Below are 24485 nucleotides of genomic sequence, written 5' to 3' on the forward strand. Positions count from 1 at the left end.
TGGAAAATATTAACAATATAACAACTTACAGAATAATAGCTATAGGAGACCAGAGGGAAAATTGATTAAAACTACCCAACTTTTGTTGGGTCCCACGTGCTCATAGAAAAAATCCACAAAATATATTCTGGGTACCAAAATATATCCAGAAGAAAAATGAGGAAGGAACACAACTAAGGAATAAGTAGCATTCTGAAACCCTCTGTTAAGAAAACTTTACTCTAAAATTATTATCTATTAAAAAATATTTTCACATTTTTAAACTAGAAGAACACTTATTTGTGAAACTTTAGAAATATTTTTTCCAAGCATGGTACTCATCTGCAAATTCAATTTGAGTCATTATTGTATACATCCCCTCTCAAACATTTTGATACCTTTTCAGATTTTCTCTTTGCCTCTGTACAAGATCTACCTTTACAAAAATAAGAGATCCACTGATGGCTCCCTTCCTCAAAACTTCAAACTGACTTACTCATTTGAATTGAGAAAGACACTGTCTTCAGTATCTTCATCATGGAACCTGGAGAGTCGTTCCATTATACTATCACCGCCAACAAATGCAAAAACATGTCATTAGAGATTTGCTACATGTAACAGCAATGTGATAATTTATTTAAACAAAAACAATTCCTTGAATCTAAAGGATATGGTAAACATGACTTAGCTCACTGGACGACCTAAATATTTAGAAAAAACTTTAGACTTGTTGTCCAGAAAACTCTCTGTATTCTCATGGGTATTTCCAAGATCAAATTTTGTGAATCTCTCTAGCGTTCTCTCCCCCACCTCCCTCCTTCTCTTCTCCCTCCTCCCACCCTTCTCCCTTCTCTATTTTTCCTCCCCGCCCCCACACCCTCAGTCTATCTCCTATCTCGGTCTTTTGCCTGTCTTCCTCTGTGTCCCTCTTTCTTCGGCTCTCTCTCTATGTAGAGAGATCAATGTATATATAGCACTGACCCAAATAAATGACATCAGTAGTCTTTCATGCACCATCATTGAAAGTTGAAATATATTAAAGTGTAGTCAAATACTTCTGGTGTCACTTTATTCAGGTCAGTATGAAGAATTAAAACTGTACATGGAACCAAGTGACTTCAGAGACTTACTTTTTTTTTAGGTTGAAATTAGATACATTTGCTCTACAATATATAAACTGACTGAACTCTTAAAAATATGTCAATTAGTTATTTAGAACCTCAGTCCCTCTACCACCTTCTACTCTTCAAATATCATGGATATCTTTTCCCTGGATAGGATTTAAATAACTTTTGGAGACAAGGACTTCATAACTAATTAGATCTCAAAAACTTTAGTATCCCCCTTCCTCTCCCTTTACATATTTATATTTCACCTTTCGTTGGTGGCTACTTTTTTCAACACACTAAAATCAGAGCTATGGGATTAAAAATACACATAGGAAGACTCCATGTCTTTCTACAGTGATTTTTAAACACAAATTAGTTACAATTACTCTACAATTTATAATGTAGCTGACCCCAAAAAATTACATTTTCATCAGCTCACTGAAGCCTAGTATTATATAATTTTTCCTTGGAAATGAACGTTGTTTGTAATGAAAACCTTAGTTCTGTGGAAAAAATTAATAAATCAGGTTTATGTACACTTCTTTTAATTACCAATACCATTTTGTGATTAAATTTGCTTCAAATTCAGCTGAGTTTGCAGATACTCACCTTGCTTGCCCTTGTAATTTTCTGCCTTCTCAAGTCCCTAAACCACCTATTAACCCAACCTAGAAGCCTTTCCTGCACCTCAGAAAGGGTCAGGTAACTGCCAACCTGCCTTCAGTGTGATGGTAAGTTTAGGGCACCAGACTCACATGTTGACAGCACTCTGGGAGGTCAGAGATACATCCAGCGTCTGCTAGCTCCATTTTTTTTTTTTTTTTCTGCTGAGGGGTCCTATGCTCCCTATCCACCACTAAGTCCTCTTTGCTCCAAATTCAATTCTGTCTTCTCTTGGCCCACATACTTAGGGAGTACATTGAATCTCATACTTGGGCAATCTGGTACTTTCCTAAGTGTTTTGGATGCTACTAAAGGTAACAGACTATTTCCTTTTATGATCTGTTCTTTTTCCCCCCCCAGAAAAGATGCAAAAGAGAAAGAAAGTTACATACTGAAAGTTGCAAAGACTTTAGATAAAGTACAAAGAAGAAACTCATTGCCATGAATACTTTCCTTAATTCCACAGATCTCGGTATCTCCCTTCCTCTATCTCCATATGTTTATATCTCACCTTTCATCAAAGGGGCAACACAAATTAGCTTTTTCACCTGAATCTGGTCATTGCTAAAGAATTAAAAATGCATATTTTAAGACTTTTCATGCCTCTCTAGACTTGTTTATAGATGAAAATTGATCTATACTATGCTACAATTTGCAGTCTAGTTGACCTAAAAGTTAACCTAACTGGTCATTTGAAACTTGGCATTTAATATCTCCCTACAAATAAGGCTTTCTATGCTTATAATTAGAATCCTAGTCCTGTGGGAAAAACCTTAATGAATCAAATTTGTGTACATTTCTTTACTCCTGAACCTTCTCCCTGCTCAAAAAATAGCTTTTTCTGCTCTCTTGTTCCATTATAGTAGAGCCTTACACATGGAGCATTAGGATAGTTTCCTAGGAGTTTTGGTGGCCACTAAACTGAGGGGGAGAAAAAGACAAGGAATAAGATGCATCCCTCTTATGGCCTGTTCCTCTTTTATTAAATTCCACTCAAACTGGATAGAAAGTTACAAATGGTGTCCAAGACTCTAAAGTTCATGGATCCTCCTGCAAATCAATCTCCCAAATCTCAATCTTTCTTCCCTGCCCCATACTTGTATTTACATGTGGATAGTTTTGTTCATATCTCACATTTCCTTGGAGATTCCATCAGAAGTTCCCGATGTAAATTCACTCATGGTAGTAGTACTAAGGGATGAAAAAGGGACACAGTAAGACTACATGATTTTCTAAATTAAATATTTTGGTTCAAATTTTAACATTACTCTCTAACTTGCAAAATAATTGACTCTTTACAAATTTACACATCAATCAGTTATATGAAACTTGATATGTCATTTCCCCCAGAAATGAGACTTTATACGTTCATAATGAATACCTCATACTTGTAAAAAAAAAAAAAAAAAAACAACTAATGACTAAAAGTTTAAATATAGTTCTTTACTACTGGATCTGACCTAGTGTACAACATCCTCTCATGGTGGGACTTATTCATTTACCTCAGTGTAGATATACATTTCTATTGATTAACCTAAATACCTAAAGGCCCTCTAGTCCATCTGTGCTCTTTAGGAACTATGAATGTCTTTTCGGAACCTTCAGATGGTATCTTAGACACCACAGGTCTTAGTCAATGATTCTATCCAATGTAATGATAGGTCCAGCCTTGGGGAACCAGTTGCACATGCTGGCAAACACAAACAGATCTGGTCTATTAGTTCAAATCTTTTCTGCTAAAGAATTCTCTTCATCCTGCCAACTCAAACCATTTACTGCTTATACTTTAATACTACCCTCCTTCCCAAAAAGATATTTTTCTTCCCTAACCCACTGAAGTACAGCAACAGAAAGAGTCAATTTTAGTTTCCTATCAGTTTCGCTGTTAGTATTAAGGGTGAAGCCTAGAAGAAAGTAAATGATTGTATGACCTGTTCATTCTTTTTTACAGATCCCTTCAAAATAAAAGGAATATTATATATAGTGGCTTACCATAAGAAGATGATACAAAGAGTATCACAGGATCTCTGTATTCCTATGTGTGAGCCTGAGACCAAACTACCCAAATCTCAGTGTGTGTGTGTGTGTGTGTGTGTGTGTGTGTGTGCGCGTGTGTGTGTATTTCTGTGTGTAGAGATACATATTTATGTATGTATTCAAAATAGCTCACATCACTTCAGAGAGTCCTTCGGTAGACGGGGCTGTCCATTCACTCTGGCCAGGGCTAAAGGATTAAAAACAGACCCAGTAAGACATCACATGACTTCTAGACTTACTTTCTTGGTTGAACTTATAATCTACTGACACTTAGAAAGTTCACATGGAAATCAATTATTTGAAACCTAATATCTCGTTTGCCCTAGAAATGAAGACTTACATGTTTGTAATAAGTATTATGGACCTGCTAGGTCCATAAAATACAGATGACACAAGGATCAAGTACAGATCTCAACTACTGAGTCTAGCCAGTGTGGAACAGCCTATTATGGTGGAACGGATCTCAAATTCACCCTCAATTTGCAGGTATACCTTATTTCCCATCTAATTTCCTGCTTCTCCAGGCCCTCCTTTCACCTCCCAAGCTTGCCTTCCCTGCCCTCAGATGGTGTCAAGAAACTGGCAGGTCTGGAACAGGGGCTCTTTCCACGTGACTGTGGCTTTGGGACAGTGGCTTCACATGGTGGCAAAGCTCTGGAGGGTGAAGGATCCAGCTTTCATTAGCTCCTTTCTTTCTCCTGAGGGCTCCTCTGCCCCCTGCCTACTGCTACCTCCTCCTGTCTTTAATAGCATTCTGTCCCTTCTTCACCCAATCAACTAAGTCGCATACACAGTCATTCTGGAAATCTCTGAAAGGTTTTGCTTCGTAGTCACCAGGCAGAAGAAGGATCCTCCTAGGACCTGTTCTTCTTTAACGCAACTGGAGCCAAAAAGGATACTACATTGAATGTAGTATTCATTGGTGCTACATAAAATCTTGAAAAGATTCAGAAAGAGTCAAAGACACTGTATTGTTGCAGATGTTCTTAAGAATAACCATGAGAGACTGTAGACTCTGAGAAACAAACTGAGGGTTTTGGAGGGGAGCGGGATGGGGGGCTAGGTGAGACTGTTGCTGGGTATTAGGAGAGCACGTAATGCAAGGAACACTGGGTGTGGTGCATAAACAATGAATCTTGGAACACTGAAAAGAAACAAGATGAAATGGGGAAAAAAAAGAACATATTAGGAAACTTCATCTATTTCTTTTTTTATTTACATTCAATTTAATTAACATATACTGTATTTTTAGTTTCAGAGGAAGAATTCAGTGATTCATCAGTTGCATACAACACCCAGTCCTCATTACCTTGAGTGCCTTTCTTAATGCCCATCACCCAGTTACCCCATCCCCCACCGACCTCCCCTTCAGCTAACCAGTTTCTTCCCTATAGTTGAGAGTCTCCTATGGATTGTCTCACTGTTTTCCTCTTTTCCTTCCCTTCCTCCATGCTCATCTGTTTTGTTTCTTCAATTCCACATGAGTGAAATCAGATGGTATTTGTCCTTCTCTGACTGACTTATTTCACTGGGTAAAATATCCGTTAAGTTCCAACCACGTCATGGCAAATGGCAGAATTTCATTCTTTTTGATGGTTGAGTATATATACGCCACATCTTCTTTACTCACTCATCTGTTCATAAACGTCTCACGTCTTTCCATAGTTTGGCTATTGTGGACACATTGCTGCTAGGAACATAAGGGTGCATGTATCCCTTCATATCACTATGTTTGTATTCTTTGAATGAATATCTACTAGTGCAATTGCTGGGTTATAGGGTAGCTCTATGCTTTTTAACTTTCTGAGGAAACTCCCTACTCTTTTCCAGAGGGGCTGACCGGTTTGCATTATTCCACCAACAGCATTCGAGGGTTCCCTTACTCTACCACCTGACCAACATCTGTTGTTCCCTGAGTTGTTAAATTGTAGCCCTTTCCACTGGTATGAAATGGTCAGTCCTTGTGGTTTTGATTTGCATTTCTCTGAGGCTGAGTGATGTTCAGCATTTTTTCCATGTGTCTATTGGCCATCTGTATGTCTTCTCTGGAAAAATGTCTGTTCATGGCTTCTGCCCATTTCTTGACATCATGTTTTGGGTTTTTGGGTGTTAAGTTGGTAAGTTCTTCATAGATTTTGGGTACTAGCCCTTTATCTGATAAGGTATTGGCAAGTATCTTCTCCGATTCTTTAGATTGCCCTTTAGCTTTTTTGATGGTTTCCTTTGTTGTACAAAAGCCTTTTATCTTGGTGAAGCCCCAACAGTTCTTTTTTGCCTTTGTTTCCCTGCCTTTGGGATGTGTCTAGCAAGAAGTTGCTGTGGCCAAGGTCAAAGAGGTTGCTGCCTCTCTTCTCCTCTAGGATTTTGATGAATTCCTGTTGCTTGTATATGTGTCTTTGTGCGTCTGTGTTGATACAAGTATATAAGTACATATGTGCATATATGTCCATATAAATATATATTTATTTTATTCACTTATAGCTCACAATTTGCTGGTGATTTCCTCATCCGTGTCCAGTTTCAATTCAGTTACAGAAGTGCTAAAGGATTAGAGAGGCACATAGTCAGACACCACATGTCATGCCCTAATGACTTTTTCCCCCCATTTAAATAGCTGCAGCTGCCCTCTAAGTATGAACTGGTCAATCTTTAAAAATTCATGCATATCATCTAATTTAACCTGCTAGGTCACTTCTCATTAGAAATGAGGCTTTATTTAGAGGATAAGGACTATGTTTGGCCTACAGATAAACAATGTATCAATCTGTAAGAAGTTCTATACTGTCACCCTAATCCCAGTGTAACAGCCTTTTCTGGTAGAATTTATTTCAAATTCAGCTGCAGTTGAGAGGTACAGATCTATTTGACCCCCCAACTTGTTTCATGACCCTCAATTCCATTCATTGCATGCTTACTCTTCATGCTTCCTGGTTGCCTTTCTTACCCCTCAGGCAGGGTTAGTGGCTAAAGACCCGAGGCAGAGGTTCCTTCCAGTTTGGTGGTAGGTTTAGAGCACCAGCCTCACATGGGGGGCCGAGCTCTGGAGGGTGAGGGACAAATCCAGGATCCATTAGCTGCATCCTTTCTGCTGACTCCTCCTTCCTCCAAATAAATTTTCCTCCTCCCGTTCCTACTCTAGTAGACTCTTATCCACAATCGTCAAGGGTGGACAAATATGAACAAACCCAGGAATCAAAAAGACTCTCTCTAAAGCCTGTTATTCCTTTTTCCACCTACCTTCAAAAGACATAGAATATTACATATAGTGCCTTACCAAGAGAAGACATTACAAAGAGTATCACAGGGTCTCTGTATTCCTATGTGTGAGCCTGAGACCAAACATCCCAAATCTCAGTGTGTGTGTGTATATTTGTGTGTGTAGAGATACTTATTTATGTATGTTTTCATCATAGCTCACATCACTTCGGAGAGTCCTTCAGTAGATGGGGCTGTCCATTCACTCTGGCCAGGGCTAAAGGATTAAAAACAGACACGGTAAGACATCACATGACTTCCAGACTTACTTACTTAGTTGAACTTATAAACTCACTGACACTTAGAAAGTTCACGTGCAAATCAATTATTTGAAATCTAATATCTCGATGGCCTAGAAATGAAGACTTATGTGTTTGTAATAAGTATTTTGGACATAGCAAAAACACAGATGACTCCAGGATCATGTAGAGATCTTAACTACAGAGCCTGGCCAGTGTGGAACAGCCTATTATGGTGGAACTGATCTCAAATTCACCCTCAATTTGCAGGTATGCCTCCTTCTTTCCCATCTAATTTCCTGCTTCTCCAGTCCCTCCTTCACCACCTTTCACCTCTCAAGCTTGCCTTCCCTGCTCTCAGATGGTGTCAAGATACTGGCAGGTCTGGAACAGGGGCTCTTTCCACGTGACTGTGGCTTTGGGACAGTGGCTTCACATGGTGGCAAAGCTCTGGAGGGTGAAGGATCCAGGGTTCATTAGCTCCTTTCTTTATGCTGAGACCTCCTCTGCCCCCTGCCTACTGCTACCTCCTCCTGTCTTTAATAGCATTCTGTCCCTTCTTCACCCAATCAACTAAGTCTCATACACAGGCATTCTGGAAATATCTGAATGGTTTTGATTGGTAGTCACCAGGGGGAAGAAGGATCCTCCTAGGACATGTTCTTCTTTAATGCACCTGGAGCCAAAAAGCAGAAACAGTTGCCTCTTGGTGCTACATTGAAAAGATTCAAAAAAGTCAAACACACTGTATTGTTGCAGAAGTTCTTAAGAATGACCATGAGATTTTTAATGACTGTTTCAATCTCCTTACTGGTTATAGGTCTGTTCAGGCTTTCTATTTCTTCCTGGTTCAGTTGTGGTAGTTTATATGTTTCTAGGAATGCATCCATTTCTTCCAGATTGTCAAATTTGTTGACGTAGAGTTGCTCATAGTATGTTCTTTTAATAGTTTGTATTTCTTTGGAGTTAGTTGTGATCTCTCCTCTTTCATTCATGATTTTATTTATTTGGGTCCTTTCTCTTTTCTTTTTGATAAGTCGGGCCAGGGGTTTATCAATTTTATTAATTCTTTCAAAGAACCAGCTCCTAGTTTCGATGATTTGTTCTATTGTTTTTTTGGTTTCTATTTCATTGATTTCTGCTCTGATCTTTATGATTTCTCTTCTCCTGCTGGGCTTAGGGTTTCTTTCTTGTTCTTTCTCCAGCTCCTTTAGGTGTAGGGTTAGGTTGTGTACCTGAGACTCCTCTTGTTTCTTGAGAAAGGCTTGTACCACTATATATTTTCCTCTCAGGACTGCCCTTTTTGTGTCACACAGATTTTGAACCATTGTATTTTCATTATCATTTGTTTCCATGATTTTTTTAAATTCTTCTTTAATTTCCCGGTTGACCCATTCATTCTTTAGAAGGATGCTGTTTAGTCTCCATGTATTTGGGTTCTTTCCAAACTTCCTTTTGTGGTTGAGTTCTAGCTTTAGAGCATTGTGGTCAGAAATTGGGAAATGATCCCAATGTTTTGGTACCGGTTGAGTCCTGATTTAGGACCGAGGATGTGATCTATTCTGGAGAATGTCCCATGTGCACTAGAGAAGAATGTGTGTTCTGTTGCTTTGGGATGAAATGTTCTGAATATATCTGTGATGTCCAGGGCCAGATGGCTTCCTGGGGGAATTCTACCAAACATTTAAAGAAGAACTAATTCCTATTCTCCTGAAACTGTTCCAAAAAATAGAAATGGAAGGAAAACTTCCAAACTCATTTTATGAGGCCAGCATCACCTTGATCCCAAAACCAGACAAGGATCCCATCAAAAAAGAGAGCGATAGACCAATATCCTTGATGAACACAGATGCAAAAATTCTCACCAAAATACTAGCCAATAGGATTCAAAAGTACATTAAAAGGATTATTCACCATAACCAAGTGGGATTTATTCCAGGGCTGCAAGGTTGTTTCAACATCCGCAAATCAGTCAATGTGATACAACACATCAATAAAAGAAAGAAGAAGAACCATATGACACTCTCAATAGATGCTGAAAAAGCATTTGGCAAAGTACAGCATCCCATCCTGATCAAAACTCTTCAAAGTGTAGGGATAGAGCGCACATACCTCAATATCATCAAAGCCATCTATGAAAAACCCACTGCAAATATCATTCTCAATGGAGAAAAACTGAAAGCTTTTCTGCTAAGGTCAGGAACACGGCAGGGATGTCCATTATCACCACTGCTATTCAACATAACACTAGAGGTCCTAGCCTCAGCCATCAGACAACAAAAGGAAATTAAAGGCATCCAAATCGGCAAAGAAGAAGTCAAATTATCACTCTTCACATATGATATGATACTGTATGTGGAAAACCCAAAAGACTCCACTCCAAAACTGCTAGAACTTGTACAGGAATTCAGTAAAGTGTCAGGATATAAAATCAATGCACAGAAATCAGTTGCATTTCTCTACACCAACAACTAGACAGAAGAAAGAGAAATTAAGGAGTCAATCCCATTTACAATTGCACCCAAAACCATAAGATACCTAGGAATAAACCTAACCAAAGAGGCACAGAATCTTCACTCAGAAAACTACAAAGTACTCATGAAAGAAATTGAGGAAGACACAGAGAAATGGAAAAATGTTCCATGCTCCTGGATTGGAAGAATAAATATTGTGAAAATGTCTATGCTACCTAAAGCAATCTACACATTTAATGCAATTCCTATCAAAGTACCATCCATCTTTTTCAAAGAAATGGAACAAATAATTCTAAAATTTATATGGACCCAGAAAAGACCTCTAATAGCCAAAGGGATATTGAAAAAGAAAGCCAAAGTTGGTGGCATCACAATTCCAGACTTCAAGCTCTGTTACAAAGCTGACATCATCAAGACAGCATGGTACTGGCACAAAAACAGATACATAGGTCAATGGAACAGAATAGAGAGCCCAGAAATAGACCCTCAACTCTATGGTCAACTAATCTTTTGACAAAGCAGGAAAGAATGTCCAATGGAAAAAAGACAGCCTATTCAATAAATGGTGCTGGGAAAATTGGACAGCCACATGCAGAAAAATGAAATTGGACCATTTCCTTACACCACACACAAAAATAGCCTCAAAATGGATGAAGGATCTCAATGTGCGAAAGGAATCCATCAAAATCCTTGAGGAGAACACAGGCAGCAACCTCTTTGACCTCAGCTGTTCTTCCTAGGAACATTGCCAAAGGCAAGGGAAGCAAGGGCAAAAGTGAACTATTGGGATTTCATCAAGATCAAAAGCTTTTGCACAACAAAGGAAACAATTAACAAAATCAAAAGACAACTGACAGAATGGGACAATATTTGCAAATGACATATCAGATAAAGGACTAGTGTCCAAAATCTATAAAGAACTTAGCAAACTCAACACCCAAAGAACAAATAATCCAATCAAGAAATGGGCAGAGGACATGAACAGACATTTCTGCAAAGAAGACATCCAGATGGCCAACAGACACATGAAAAAGTGCTCCATATCACTCGGCATCAGGGAAATACAAATCAAAACCACAATGAGATACCACCTCACACCAGTCAGAAAGGCTAAAATCAACAAGTCAGGAAATGACAGATCCTGGCGAGGATGCGGAGAAAGGGGAAGCCTCCTACCCTGTTGGTGGGAATGCAAGCTGGTGCAGCCACTCTGGAAAACAGCATGGAGGTTCGTCAACATGTTGAAAATAGAACTGCCCTATGAAACAGCAATTGCACTACTGGATATTTACCCTAAAGATACAAACGTAGTGATCCAAAGGGGCACATGCACCTGAATGTTTATAGCAGCAATGTCCACAATAGCCGAACTATGGAAAGAACCTAGATGTCCATCAACAGATGAATGGATCAAGAAGATGTGGCATATGTACACAATGGAATACTATGCAGCCATCTAAAAAATGAAATCTTGCCATTTGTGACAACATAGATGGAACTAGTGCTTAGTGAAATAAGTTAGGTGGAGAAAGACAACTATCATATGATCTCCCATATGAGGAAGTGGTGATGCAAAATGGGGGCTTAAGTGGGTGGAGAAGAATCAATGAAACAAGATGGGACTGGGAGGGAGACAAACCATAAGTGACTCTTAATCTCACAAAACAAAGTGAAGGTTGCTGAGGGGAGGGAGGTTGGGAGAAGGGGGGTGGGGATATGGACATTGGGGAAGGTATGTGCTTTGGTGAGTGCTGTGAAGTGTGTAAACCTGGTGATTCACAGACCTGTACCCCTGGGGATAAAAATATATGTTTATAAAAAATAAAAACATTAAAAAAATTAAAAAAAATTAAAAATTAAAAAAAAAGAATAACCATGAGAGACTGTGGACTCTGAGAAACAAACTGAGGGATATGGAGGGGAGTGGGGTGGGGGACTGGGTGAGCCTAGTGGTGGGTATTAGGAGGGCACGTATTGCAAGGAACACTGGGTGTGGTGCATAAACAATGAATCTTGGAACACGGAAAAGAAACAAGATGAAATGGGGAATAAATGAATATATTAGGAAACTTCATCTTTTTCTTTTTTAATTTACTTTCAATTTAATTAACATATACTGTATTTTTGTTTCAGAGGAAGAATTCAGAGATTCATCAGTTGCATAAAACACCCAGTCCTCATTACCTTGAGTGCCTTTCTTAATGCCCATCACCCAGTTACCCCATCCCCCACCCCCGACCTCCCCTTCATCAACCCAGTTTGTTCCCTATAGTTGAGAGTCTCCTATGGTTCCTCTCACTGCTTTCCTCTTTTCCTTCCCTTCCCCCATGCTCATCTGTTTTGTTTCTTCAATTCCACATGAGTGAAATCAGATGGTATTTGTCCTTCTCTGACTGACTTATTTCATTGGGTAAAATATCCCGTAAGTTCCGTCCACGTCATGGCAAATGGCAGGATTTCATTCCTTTTGATGCTGAGTATATATACGCCACATCTTCTTTACTCACTCATCTGTTCATAGACGTCTCGCATCTTTCCATAGTTTGGCTATTGTGGACACATTGTTGCTACGAACATTAGGGTGCCTGTATCCCTTCAAATACTATGTTTTTATTCTTTGAATGAATATCTACTAGTGCAATTGCTGGGTTATAGGGTAGCTCTATGCTTTTTAACTTTCTGAGGAACTTCCCTACTCTCTTCCAGAGCGGCTGACCGGTTTGCATTATTCCACCAACAGCATTCGAGGGTTCCCCTACTCTACCACCTCACCAACATCTGTTGTTCCCTGAGTTGTTAAATTTTAGCACTTGCCACTGGTATGAAATGGTCTGTCCTTGTGGTTTTGATTTGCATTTCTCTGAGGCTGAGTGATGTGCAGCATTTTTTCCATGTGTCTATTGGCCATCCATATGTCTTCTCTGGAGAAATGTCTGTTCACAGATTCAGCCCATTTCTTGACATCATGTATTGGGTTTTGGGGTGTTAAGTTTGGTAAGTTCTTCAAATATTTTGGATACTAGCCCTTTATCTGATAAGGTATTTGCAAGTATCTTCTCCCTTTCTGTAGGTTGCCATTTAGCTTTGTTGATGGTTTCCTTTGATGTACAAAAGCCTTTTATCTTGGTGAAGCCCCAACAGTTCATTTTTGTCTTTGTTTCCCTGCCTTTGGAGATGTGTCTAACAAGAAGTTGCTGTGGCCAAGGTCAAAGAGGTTGCTGCCCTCTCTTCTCCTCTAGGATTTTGATGAATTTGTATTGCTTGTGTATGTGTCTTTGTGAGTCTGTGTTCATACAAGTATATAAGTACATATGTGCATATATGTCCATATAAATATATATTTATCTTTATTCACTTATAGCTCACAATTTACTGGTGATTTCCTCATCCGTGTCCAGTTTCAATTCAGTCACAGAAGTGCTAAAGGATTAAAGAGGCACATAGTCAGACACCACATGTCATGCTAGACTGACTCCCCCTCCCATATAAAGAGCTGCAACTGCTCTCTACGTATGAACTGGTCAATCTTTAAAAATTCATGCATATATCATCTAATTTAACCTGCTAGGTCACTTCTCATTAGAAATGAGGCTTTATTTAAGAGGATAAGGACTATGTTAGGCCTACAGATAAACAATGTATCAATCTGTAAGAAGTTCTATACTGTCACCCTAATCCCAGTGTGTAACAGCCTTTTCTGGTAGAATTTATTTCAAATTCAGCTGCAGTTGAGAGGTACAGATCTCTTTGACCCCAACTCGTTTCATGACCCTCAATCCCTTCATGGCCTGCTTACTCTTCATGCTTCCTGGTTGCCTTTCCTACCCCTCAGGCAGGGTCAATGCCTAAAGACCTGAGGCAGAGGTTCCTTCCAGTTTGGTGGTAGGTTTAGAGCACCAGCCTCACATGGGGGCCGAGCTCTGGAGGGTGAGGGACAAATCCAGGATCCATTAGCTGCATCCTTTCTGCTGACTCATCCTACCTCCAAATAAATTTTCCTCCACCCTTGCCCACTCTAGTAGCCTCTCATCCACAGTTGTCAAGGGTGGACAAATATAAACAAAAGCAGGAATCAGAAAGACTCTTTCTAGAGCCTGTTATTCCTTTTTTCACCTACCTTCAAAAGACAATAAAATATTACAGAGTGCCCTACCAAAAGAAATTGTTACAGAGAGTATCACAGGTTCTCTGTATTCCTATGTGTGAGCCTGAGAGCAAACATCCCAAATCTCAGTGTGTGTGTGTGTGTGTGTGTGTGTTTGTGTGTATTTGTGTGTGTAGAGATACTTATTTATGTATGTTCATCATAACTCACATCACTTCGGAGAGTTCTTCAGTAGATGGGGCTGTCCGTTCCCTCTCGCCAGGGCTAAAAGATATAAAACAGACAGAGTAAGACATCATGTGTCTTACAGTCTTACTTTCTTAGTGGAACTTATAAACTCACTGACACTTAGAAAGATCATGTGCAAATCAGTTATTTGAAGCCTAACATCTCATTTGCCCTAAAAATAAAGATTTACATGTTTGTAGTAAGTATTATGGACCTAGCAAAAACACAGATGACTCCAGGATCAAGTACAGATCTTCACTACTGAGCCTGGCTAGTGTGGAACAGCCTATTATGGTGGAACTGATCTCAAATTCACCCTCAATTTGCAGGTATACCTACTTATTTCCCATCTAATTTCCTGCTTCTCCGGTCCCTCCTTCACAGCCTTTCACCCCTCAAGCTTGCTTCCCTGCTCTCAGACGATGTCAATAAACTGGCAGATCTGGAACAGGGGCTCCCTCCACGTGACTGTGGCTTTGGGACAGTGGCTTCACATGGTGGCAAAGCTCTGGAGGGTGAAGGATCCAGGATTCATTAGCTCCTTTCTTTATGCTGAGACCTCCTCTGCCCCCTGCCTACTGCTACCTCCTCCTGTCTTTAATAGCATTCTGTCCCTTCTTCACCCAATCAACTAAGTCTCATACACAGGCATTCTGGAAATCTCTGAAAGGTTTTGGTTAGTAGTCACCAGGCAGAAGAAGGATCCTCCTAGGACCTGTTCTTCTTTAACGCAACTGGAGTGAAAAATCATAAACAGTTGCCTATTGGTGCTTCATTGAAAGATTCAGAAAGAGTCAAAGACACGGTATTGTTGCAGATGTTCTTAAGAATATCCAGGAGAGTCTGTAGACTTTGAGAAACAAACTGAGGGTTTTAGAAGGGAGCAGGGTCGGGGGGTTGGTGAGCCAGGTGGTGGGTATTAGGAGGGCACGTATTGTAAGGAACACTGGGTGTGGTGCATAAACAATGAATCTTGGAACACTGAAAAGAAACAAGATGAAATGGGGGAAAAAAGAATATATTTAGAACTTCATCTATTTCTCTTTTTATTTACATTCTATTTATTTAACATATACTGTATTTTTAGTTTCAGAGGAAGAATTCAGTGATTCATCAGTTGCATACAACACCCAGTCCTCATTACCTTGAGTGCCTTTCTTAATGCCCATCACCCAGTTACCCTATCCCCCAAAAACCTCCGCCTTCAGCAACCCAGTTTGTTCCCCTAGTTGAGAGTCTCCTATGGTTTGTCTCACTGTTTTCCTCTTTTCCTTCCCTTCCCCCATGCTCATCTGTTTTGTTTCTTCAATTCGACATGAGTGAAACCGGAGGGTATTTGTCCTTCTCTGACTGATTTATTTCACTGCGTAAAATATCCCTTAAGTTCCATCCACGTCATTGCAAATGGCAGGATTTCATTCCTTTTGATGGTTGAGTATATATACACCACAACCTCTTTACTCACTCATCTGTTCATAGACGTCTTGGGTCTTTCCATAGTTTGGCTATTGTGGACACATTGCTGCTAGGAACATTAGGGTGCTTGTATCCCTTCAAATCACTATGTTTGTATTCTTTGAATGAATATCTACTAGTGCAATTGCTGGGTTATAGGGTAGCTCTATGCTTTTTAACTTTCTGAGGAACCTCCCCACTCTTTTCCAGAGCGGCTGACTGGTTTGCATTATTCCACTAACAGCATTCGAGGGTTCCCCTTTCTCTACCACCTCACCAACATATATTTTTCCCGGAGTTGTTAAATTGTAGCCCTTGACACTGGTATGAAATGGTCTGTCCTTATGGTTTTGATTTGCATTTCTCTGAGGCTGAGTGATGTTCAGCATTTTTTCCATGTGTCTATTGGCCATCCGTATGTCTTCTCTGTAGAAATGTCTGTTCATGGCTTCTGCCATTTCTTGACATCATGTATTGGGTTTTGGGGTGTTAAGTTTCGTAAGTTCTTCATAGATTTTGGATACTAGCCCTTTATCTGATAAGGTATTTGCAAGCATCCTTTCCATTTCTCTAGGTTGCCCTGTAGCTTTTTTGATGGTTTCATTGTTGTGCAAAAGCTTTTTATCTTGGTGAAGTCTCAACAGGTTATTTTTGCCCTTGTTTCCTGGTCTTTCGGGATGTGTCTAAAAAGAAGTTGCTGTGGCCAAGGTCAAAGAGGCTGCTGCCTCTCTTGTCCTCTAGGATTTTGATGAATTCCTATTGCATGTGTATGTGTCTTTTGAGTCTGTGTTCATACAAGTATATAAGTACATATGTGCATATGTGTCCATATAAATATATATTTATCTTTATTCATTTATAGCTCACAATTTGCTGGTGATTTGCTCATCCATGTCCAGTTTCAATTCAGTCACAGAAGTGCTAAAGGATTAGAGAGGCACATAGTCAGACACCACATGTCATGCCCTAATGACTTTTTCCCCCCATTTAAATAGCTGCAGCTGCCCTCTAAGTATGAACTGGTCAATCTTTAAAAATTCATGCATATATCATCTAATTTAACCTGCTAGGTCACTTCTCATTAGAAATGAGGCTTTATTTAAGAGGATAAGGACTATGTTAGGCCTACAGATAAACAATGTATCAATCTGTAAGAAGTTCTATACTGTCACCCTAATCCCAGTGTGTAACAGCCTTTTCTGGTAGAATTTATTTCAAATTCAGCTGCAGTTGAGAGGTACAGATCTCTTTGACCCCAACTCGTTTCATGACCCTCATTTCCTTCATCGCCTGCTTACTCTTCATGCTTCCTGTTGCCTTTCCTACCCCTCAGGCAGGGTCAATGCCTAAAGACCCGAGGCAGAGGTTCCTTCCAGTTTGGTGGTAGGTTTAGAGCACCAGCCTCACATGGGGGCCGAGCTCTGGAGGGTGAGGGACAAATCCAGGATCCATTAGCTGCATCCTTTCTGCTGACTCATCCTACCTCCAAATAAATTTTCCTCCACCCTTGCCCACTCTAGTAGCCTCTCATCCACAGTTGTCAAGGGTGGACAAATATAAACAAAAGCAGGAATCAGAAAGACTCTTTCTAGAGCCTGTTATTCCTTTTTTCACCTACCTTCAAAAGACAAAAAAATATTACAGAGTGCCCTACCAAAAGAAATTGTTACAGAGAGTATCACAGGTTCTCTGTATTCCTATGTGTGAGCCTGAGAGCAAACATCCCAAATCTCAGTGTGTGTGTGTGTGTGTGTGTGTGTGTTTGTGTGTATTTGTGTGTGTAGAGATACTTATTTATGTATGTTCATCATAACTCACATCACTTCGGAGAGTTCTTCAGTAGATGGGGCTGTCCGTTCCCTCTCGACAGGGCTAAAAGATATAAAACAGACAGAGTAAGACATCATGTGACTTACAGTCTTACTTTCTTAGTGGAACTTATAAACTCACTGACACTTAGAAAGATCATGTGCAAATCAGTTATTTGAAGCCTAACATCTCATTTGCCCTAAAAATAAAGATTTACATGTTTGTAGTAAGTATTATGGACCTAGCAAAAACACAGATGACTCCAGGATCATGTAGAGATCTTAACTACAGAGCCTGGCCAGTGTGGAACAGCCTATTATGGTGGAACTGATCTCAAATTCACCCTCAATTTGCAGGTATACCTACTTCTTTCCCATCTAATTTCCTGCTTCTCCAGTCCCTCCTTCACAGCCTTTCACCCCTCAAGCTTGCCTTCCCTGCCCTCAAACGGTGTAAAGAAACTGGCAGGTCTCGAACAGGGGCTCTTTCCACGTGACTGTGGCTTTGGGACAGTGGCTTCACATGGTGGCAAAGCTCTGGAGATTGAAGGATTCAGGTTTCATTAGCTCCTTTCTTTCTGTGAGGGCTCCTCTGCCCCCTGCCTACTGCTACCTCCTCCTGTCTTTAATAGCATTCTGTCCCTTCTTCACCCAATCAACTAAGTCTCATACACAGGCATTCTGGAAATCTCTGAAAGGTTTTGGTTAGTAGACACCAGGCAGAAGAAGGATCCTCCTAGGACCTGTTCTTCTTTAATGCAACTGGAGCCAAAAAGCATAAACAGTTGCCTATTGGTGCTACATTGAAAAGATTCAGAAAGACTCAAAGACACGGTATTGTTGCAGATTTTCTTAAGAATAACCATGAGAGACTGTGGACTCTGAGAAACAAACTGAGGGTTTTGGAGGGGAGCTGGTTCAGGGGCTAGGTGAGCCTGGTGCTGGGTATTAGGAGGGCACGTATTGCAAGGAACACTGGGTGTGGTGCATAAACAATGAATCTTGGAACACTGAAAAGAAACAAGATGAAATGGGGAAAAAAAGAATATATTAGGAAACTTCATCTATTTCTTTTTTTATTTACATTCAATTTAATTAACATATACTGTATTTTTAATTTCAGTGGAAGAATTCAGTGATTCATCAGTTGCATACAACACCCAGTCCTCATTACTTTGAGTGCCTTTCTTAATGCCCATCATCCAGTTCCCCCATCCCCCACAGACCTCCCCTTCATCAACCCAGTTTGTTCCCTATAGTTGAGAGTCTCTTATGGTTTGTCTCACTGTTTTCCTCTTTTCCTTCCCTTCCCCCATGCTCATCTGTTTTGTTTCTTCAATTCGACATGAGTGAAACCGTATGGTATTTGTCCTTCTCTGACTGACTTATTTCACTGGGTAAAATATCCGTTAAGTTCCATCCACGTCATGGCAAATGGCAGGATTTCATTCCTTTTGATGGTTGAGTATATATACACCACAACCTCTTTACTCACTCATCTGTTCATAGACGTCTCGGGTCTTTCCATAGTTTGGCTATTGTAGACACATTGCCACTGGTATGAAATGGTCTCTCCTTGTGGTTTTGATTTGCATTTCTCTGAGACTGAGTGATGTTCAGCACTTTTTCTATGTGTTTATTGGCAATACGTATGTCTTCTGGAGAAATGTCTGTTTATGGCTTCCGCCCATTTCTTGACTACATATTTTGGGTTTTGGGGCTTAAGTTTTGTAAGTTCATCATAGATTTTGGATACTAGCCCTTTGTCTCATAAGGTATTTCAAGTATCTTCTCCCATTCTCTAGGTTGCCCAGTAGCTTTGCTGTGCAAAAGCTTTTTATCTTGGTGAATCCCCAACAGTTTGTTTTTGCCTTTGTTTCCCTGGCCTTTGGGGATGTGTCTAGCAAGAAGTTGCTGTGGCCAAGGTCAAAGAGGTTGCTACCTCTCTCGTCCTCTAGGATTTTGATGAAATCCTATTGCTTGTGTATGTGTCTTTGTGAGTCTGTGTTGATATAAGTATATAAGTACATATGTGCATATATGTCCATATAAATATATATTTATCTTTATTCACTTATAGCTCACAATTTGCTGGTGATTTCCTCATCCATGTCCAGTTTCAATTCAGTCACAGAAGTGCTAAAGGATTAAAGAGGTACATAGTCAGACACCACATGTCATGCTAGACTGACCTTTTCCCACCCATTTAAATACTGCAACTGCTCTCTACATATGAACTGGTCAATCTCTAAAAATTCATGCATATATCATCTAATTTAACCTGGTAAGTCACTTTTTATTATTAGAAATGAGGCTTTATTTTAGAGGCTAAGGACTATGTTAGGCCTACAGATAAACAATGTATCAATCTGTAAGAAGTTCTATACTGTCACCCTAATCCCAGTGTGTAACAGCCTTTTCTGGTAGAATTTATTTCAAATTCAGCTGCAGTTGAGAGGTACAGATCTCTTTGACCCCAACTCGTTTCATGACCCTCAATTTCCTGCATCGCCTGCTTACTCTTCATGCTTCCTGGTTGCCTTTCCTGACCCTCAGGCAGGGTCAGTGCCTAAAGACCCGAGGCAGAGGTTACTTCCAGTTTGGTGATAGGTTTAGAGCACCAGCCTCACATGGGGGCTGAGCTCTGGAGGGTGAGGGACAGATCCAGGATCCATTAGCTGCATCCTTTCTGCTGACTCCTCCTTCCTCCAAATAAATTTTCCTCCTCCCTTGCCCAATCTAGTAGACTCTCATCCGCAGTCGTCAAGGGTGGACAAATATGAACAAAACCAGGAATCAAAAAGACTCTCTCTAGAGCCTGTTCATCCTTTTTCCACCTACCTTCAAAAGACAAAGAATATTACATATAGTGCCTTACCAAGAGAAGACATTACAAAGAGTATCACAGGATCTCTGTATTCCTATGTGTGAGCCTGAGACCAAACATCCCAAAACTCAGTGTGTGTGTGTGTGTGTGTGTGTGTGTGTGTGTGTATTTGTGTGTGTAGAGATACTTATTTATGTATGTATTCATCATAGCTCACATCACTTCGCAGAGTCCTTCGGTAGATGGGGCTGTCCATTCACTCTGGCCAGGGCTAAAGGATTAAAAACAGACACGGTAAGTCATCATATGACTTCCAGACTTACTTAGTTGAACTTATAAACTCACTGACACTTAGAAAGTTCAAGTGCAAATCAAATATTTGAAACCTAATATCTTGTTTTCCTTAGAAATAAAGATTTACATGTTTGTAATAAGTATTATGGACCTAGCTAAAACACAGATGACTCCAGGATCAAGTACAGATCTTAACTACTGAGGCTGGCTAGTGTGGAACAGCATATGATGGTGGAACTGATCTCAAATTAATCCTCAATTTGCAGGTATACCTTATTTCCCATCTAATTTCCTGCTTCTCCAGGCCCTCCTTCACTGCCTTTCTCCTCCCAAGCTTGCCTTCCCTGCCCTCAGATGGTGTCAAGAAACTGGCAGGTCTGGAACAGGGGCTCTTTCCACGTGACTGTGGCTTTGGGACAGTGGCTTCACATGGTGGCAAAGCTCTGGAGGGTGAAGGATCCAGGTTTCATTAGCTCCTTTCTTTCTGTGAGGGCTCCTCTGCCCCCTGCCTACTGCTACCTCCTCCTGTCTTTAATAGAATTCTGTCCCTTCTTCACCCAATCAACTAAGTCTCATACACAGGCATTCTGGAAATCTCTGAAAGGTTTTGGTTAGTAGACACCAGGCAGAAGAAGGATCCTCCTAGGACCTGTTCTTCTTTAATGCAACTGGAGCTAAAAAGGATAAACAGTTGCCTATAGGTGCTACATTGGAAAGATAAGAAAGAGTCAAAGACACGGTATTGTTGCAGATGTTCTTAAGAATAACCATGAGAGACTGTGGACTCTGAGAAACAAACTGAGGGTTATGGAGGGGAGCTGGTTCGGGGGCTAGGTGAGCCAGGTGGTGGGTATTAGGAGGGCACGTATTGTAAGGACTGGGTGTGGTGCATAAACAATGAATCTTGGAACACTGAAAAGAAACGATGAAATGGGGGAAAAAAAGAATATATTAGGAAACTTCATCTATTTCTTTTTTTATTTACATTCAATTTAATTAACATATACTGTATTTTTAGTTTCAGAGGAAGAATTCCGTGATTCATCAGTGGCATAAAACACCCAGTCCTCATTACCTTGAGTGCCTTTCTTAATGCCCATCACCCAGTTACCCCATCCCCCAAAAAGCTCCCCCTTCAGCAACCCAGTTTGTTCCCCTAGTTGAGAGTCTCCTATGGTTTTTCTGTTTTCCTCTTTTCCTTCCCTTCCTCCATGCTCATCTGTTTTGTTTCTTCAATTCCGTATGAGTGAAATTGGATGGTATTTGTGCTTCGCTGACTGACTTATTTCATTGGGTAAAATATCCCTTAAGTTCCACCCACGTCATTGCAAATGGCAGGATTTCATTCCTTTTGATGGTTGAGTATATATATGTCACATTTTCTTTACTCACTCTTCTGTTCATAGACGTCTCGCATCTTTCCATAGTTTGGCTATTGTGGACACATTGCTGCTAGGAACATTAGGGTGCCTATATCCCTTCAAATCACTATGTTTGTATTCTTTGAATGAATATCTACTAGTGCAATTGCTGGGTTATAGGGTAGCTCTATGCTTTTTAACTTTCTGAGGAACCTCCCTACTCTTTTCCAGAGCGGCTGACTGGTTTGCATTATTCCACTAACAGCATTCGAGGGTTCCCGTACTCTACCACCTCACCAACATCTGTTGTTCCCTGAGTTGTTAAATTTTAGCCCTTTCCACTGGTATGAAATGGTCTCTCCTGTGGTTTTAATTTGCATTTCTCTGAGGCTGAGTGATGCTCAGCATTTTTTCCATGTGTCTATTGGCCATCCATATGTCTTCTCTGGAGAAATGTCTGTTCATGGCTTCTGCCCATTTCTGGATATCATGTATTGGGTTTTGGGGTGTTAAGTTTGGTAAGTTCTTCATAGATTTTGGATACTAGCTCTTTATCTGATAAGGTATTTGCAATTATCTTTTCCCATTCTGTATGTTGCCCTTTAGCTTTGTTGGTGGTTTCCTTTGTTGTACAAAAGTGTTGTATCTTGGTGAAGCCCCAACAGTTCATTTTTGCCTTTGTTTCCCTAGCCTTTGGGGATGTGTCTAGCAAGAAGTTGTTCTGGCCAAGGTCAAAGAGGTTGCTGCCTCTCTTCTCCTCTATGATTTTGATAAATTTTTATTGCTTGTGTATTGTCTTTTGAGTCTGTGTTCATACAAGTATATAAGTACATATGTGCATATATGTCCATATAAATATATATTTATCTTTATGCACTTATAGCTCACAATTTGCTGGTGATTTCCTCATCCATGTCCAGTTTCAATTCAGTCACAGAAGTGCTAAAGTATTAAAGAGGCACATAGTCAGACACCACATGTCATGCTAGACTGACTTACCCCCCCCATTTAAATAGCTGAAAGGTCTCAGGTACACAATCTAACCCTACACCTAAAGGAGCTGGAGAAAGAACAAGAAAGAAACCCTAAGCCTAGCAGGAGAAGAGAAATCATAAAGATCAGAGCAGAAATCAATGAAATAGAAACCAAAAAAACAATAGAACAAATCAACGAAAGTAGGAGCTGGTTCTTTGAAAGAATTAATAAAATTGATAAACCCCTGGCCCGACTTATCAAAAAGAAAAGAGAAAGGACCCAAATAAATAAAATCATGAATGAAAGAGGAGAGATCACAACTAACACCAAAGAAATACAAACTATTATAAGAACATACTATGAGCAACTCTACGGCAATAAATTTGACAATCTGGAAGAAATGGATGCATTCCTAGAAACATATAAACTACCACAACTGAACCAGGAAGGAATAGAAAGCCTGAACAGACCCATAACCAGTAAGGAGATTGAAACAGTCATTAAAAATCTCCAAACAAACAAAAGCCCAGGGCCAATGGCTTCCCGGGGGAATTCTACCAAACATTTAAAGAAGAACTAATTCCTATTCTCCTAAAACTGTTCCAAAAAATAGAAATGGAAGGAAAACTTCCAAACTCATTTTATGAGGCCAGCATCACCTTGATCCCAAAACCAGACAAGGATCTCACCAAAAAAGAGAGCTATAGACCAATATCCTTGATGAACACAGATGCAAAAATACTCAACAAAATACTAGCCCATAGGATTCAACAGTACATTAAAAAGATTATTCACCACGACCAAGTGGGATTTATTCCAGGGCTGCAAGGTTGGTTCAACATCTGCAAATCAGTCAATGTGATACAACACATGAATAAAAGTAAGAACAAGAACCATATGATACTCTCAATAGATGCTGAAAAAGCATTTGGCAAAGTACAGCATCCCATCCTGATCAAAACTCTTCAAAGTGTAGGGATAGAGCGCACATACCTCAATATCATCAAAGCCATCTATGAAAAACCCACTGCAAATATCATTCTCAATGGAGAAAAACTGAAAGCTTTTCTGCTAAGGTCAGGAACACGGCAGGGATGTCCATTATCACCACTGCTATTCAACATAGTACTAGAGGTCCTAGCCTCAGCCATCAGACAACAAAAGGAAATTAAAGGCATCCAAATCGGCAAAGAAGAAGTCAAATTATCACTCTTCGCATATGATATGATACTGTATGTGGAAAACCCAAAAGACTCCACTCCAAAACTGCTAGAACTTGTACAGGAATTCAGTAAAGTGTCAGGATATAAAATCAATGCACAGAAATCAGTTGCATTTCTCTACACCAACAGCAAGACAGAAGAAAGGGAAATTAAGGAGTCAATCCCATTTACAATTGCACCTAAAACCATAAGATACCTAGGAATAAACCTAACCAAAGAGACACAGAATCTATACTCAGAAAACTATAAAGTACTCATGAAAGAAATTGAGGAAGACACAGAGAAATGGAAAAATGTTCCATGCTCCTGGATTGGAAGAATAAATATTGTGAAAATGTCTATGCTACCTAAAGCAATCTACACATTTATTGCAATTCCTATCAAAGTACCATCCATCTTTTTCAAAGAAATGGAACAAATAATTCTAAAATTTATATGGAACCAGAAAAGACC

General features: G+C 39.9%; 1 protein-coding gene across 6 annotated transcripts in view; it reads right to left on the bottom strand.

Moving 5' to 3' along the window:
- Positions 1 to 368: 368 nt before the first annotated feature.
- The window catches only part of LOC123392225, a 56210-nt gene continuing 32093 nt past the window's right edge, over positions 369 to 24485 (bottom strand). For 2 of the 6 annotated variants that reach the window (XM_045080540.1, XM_045080539.1), the window contains 12 exons: positions 22723 to 22776; positions 20397 to 20450; positions 19438 to 19491; positions 17363 to 17416; positions 16412 to 16465; positions 14072 to 14125; positions 13123 to 13176; positions 7207 to 7260; positions 6275 to 6328; positions 3922 to 3975; positions 2886 to 2942; positions 369 to 544 (listed from right to left, as the gene is read on the bottom strand). In XM_045080540.1, the coding sequence (XP_044936475.1) occupies positions 472 to 544; positions 2886 to 2942; positions 3922 to 3975; positions 6275 to 6328; positions 7207 to 7260; positions 13123 to 13176; positions 14072 to 14125; positions 16412 to 16465; positions 17363 to 17416; positions 19438 to 19491; positions 20397 to 20450; positions 22723 to 22776 (670 nt within the window). In that variant the 3' untranslated portion in view covers positions 369 to 471. The remainder of the gene's footprint in view (positions 545 to 2885; positions 2943 to 3921; positions 3976 to 6274; positions 6329 to 7206; positions 7261 to 13122; positions 13177 to 14071; positions 14126 to 16411; positions 16466 to 17362; positions 17417 to 19437; positions 19492 to 20396; positions 20451 to 22722; positions 22777 to 24485) is intronic. The other 4 variants (XM_045080542.1, XM_045080541.1, XM_045080544.1 and 1 more) reach the window with 4 other exon arrangements.

Source organism: Mustela putorius, unplaced genomic scaffold, assembly GCF_011764305.1.
Source record: "Mustela putorius furo isolate JIRA1106 unplaced genomic scaffold, ASM1176430v1.1 tig00000461_pilon_pilon_pilon, whole genome shotgun sequence".
Taxonomy (NCBI): Eukaryota; Metazoa; Chordata; class Mammalia; order Carnivora; family Mustelidae; genus Mustela; species Mustela putorius.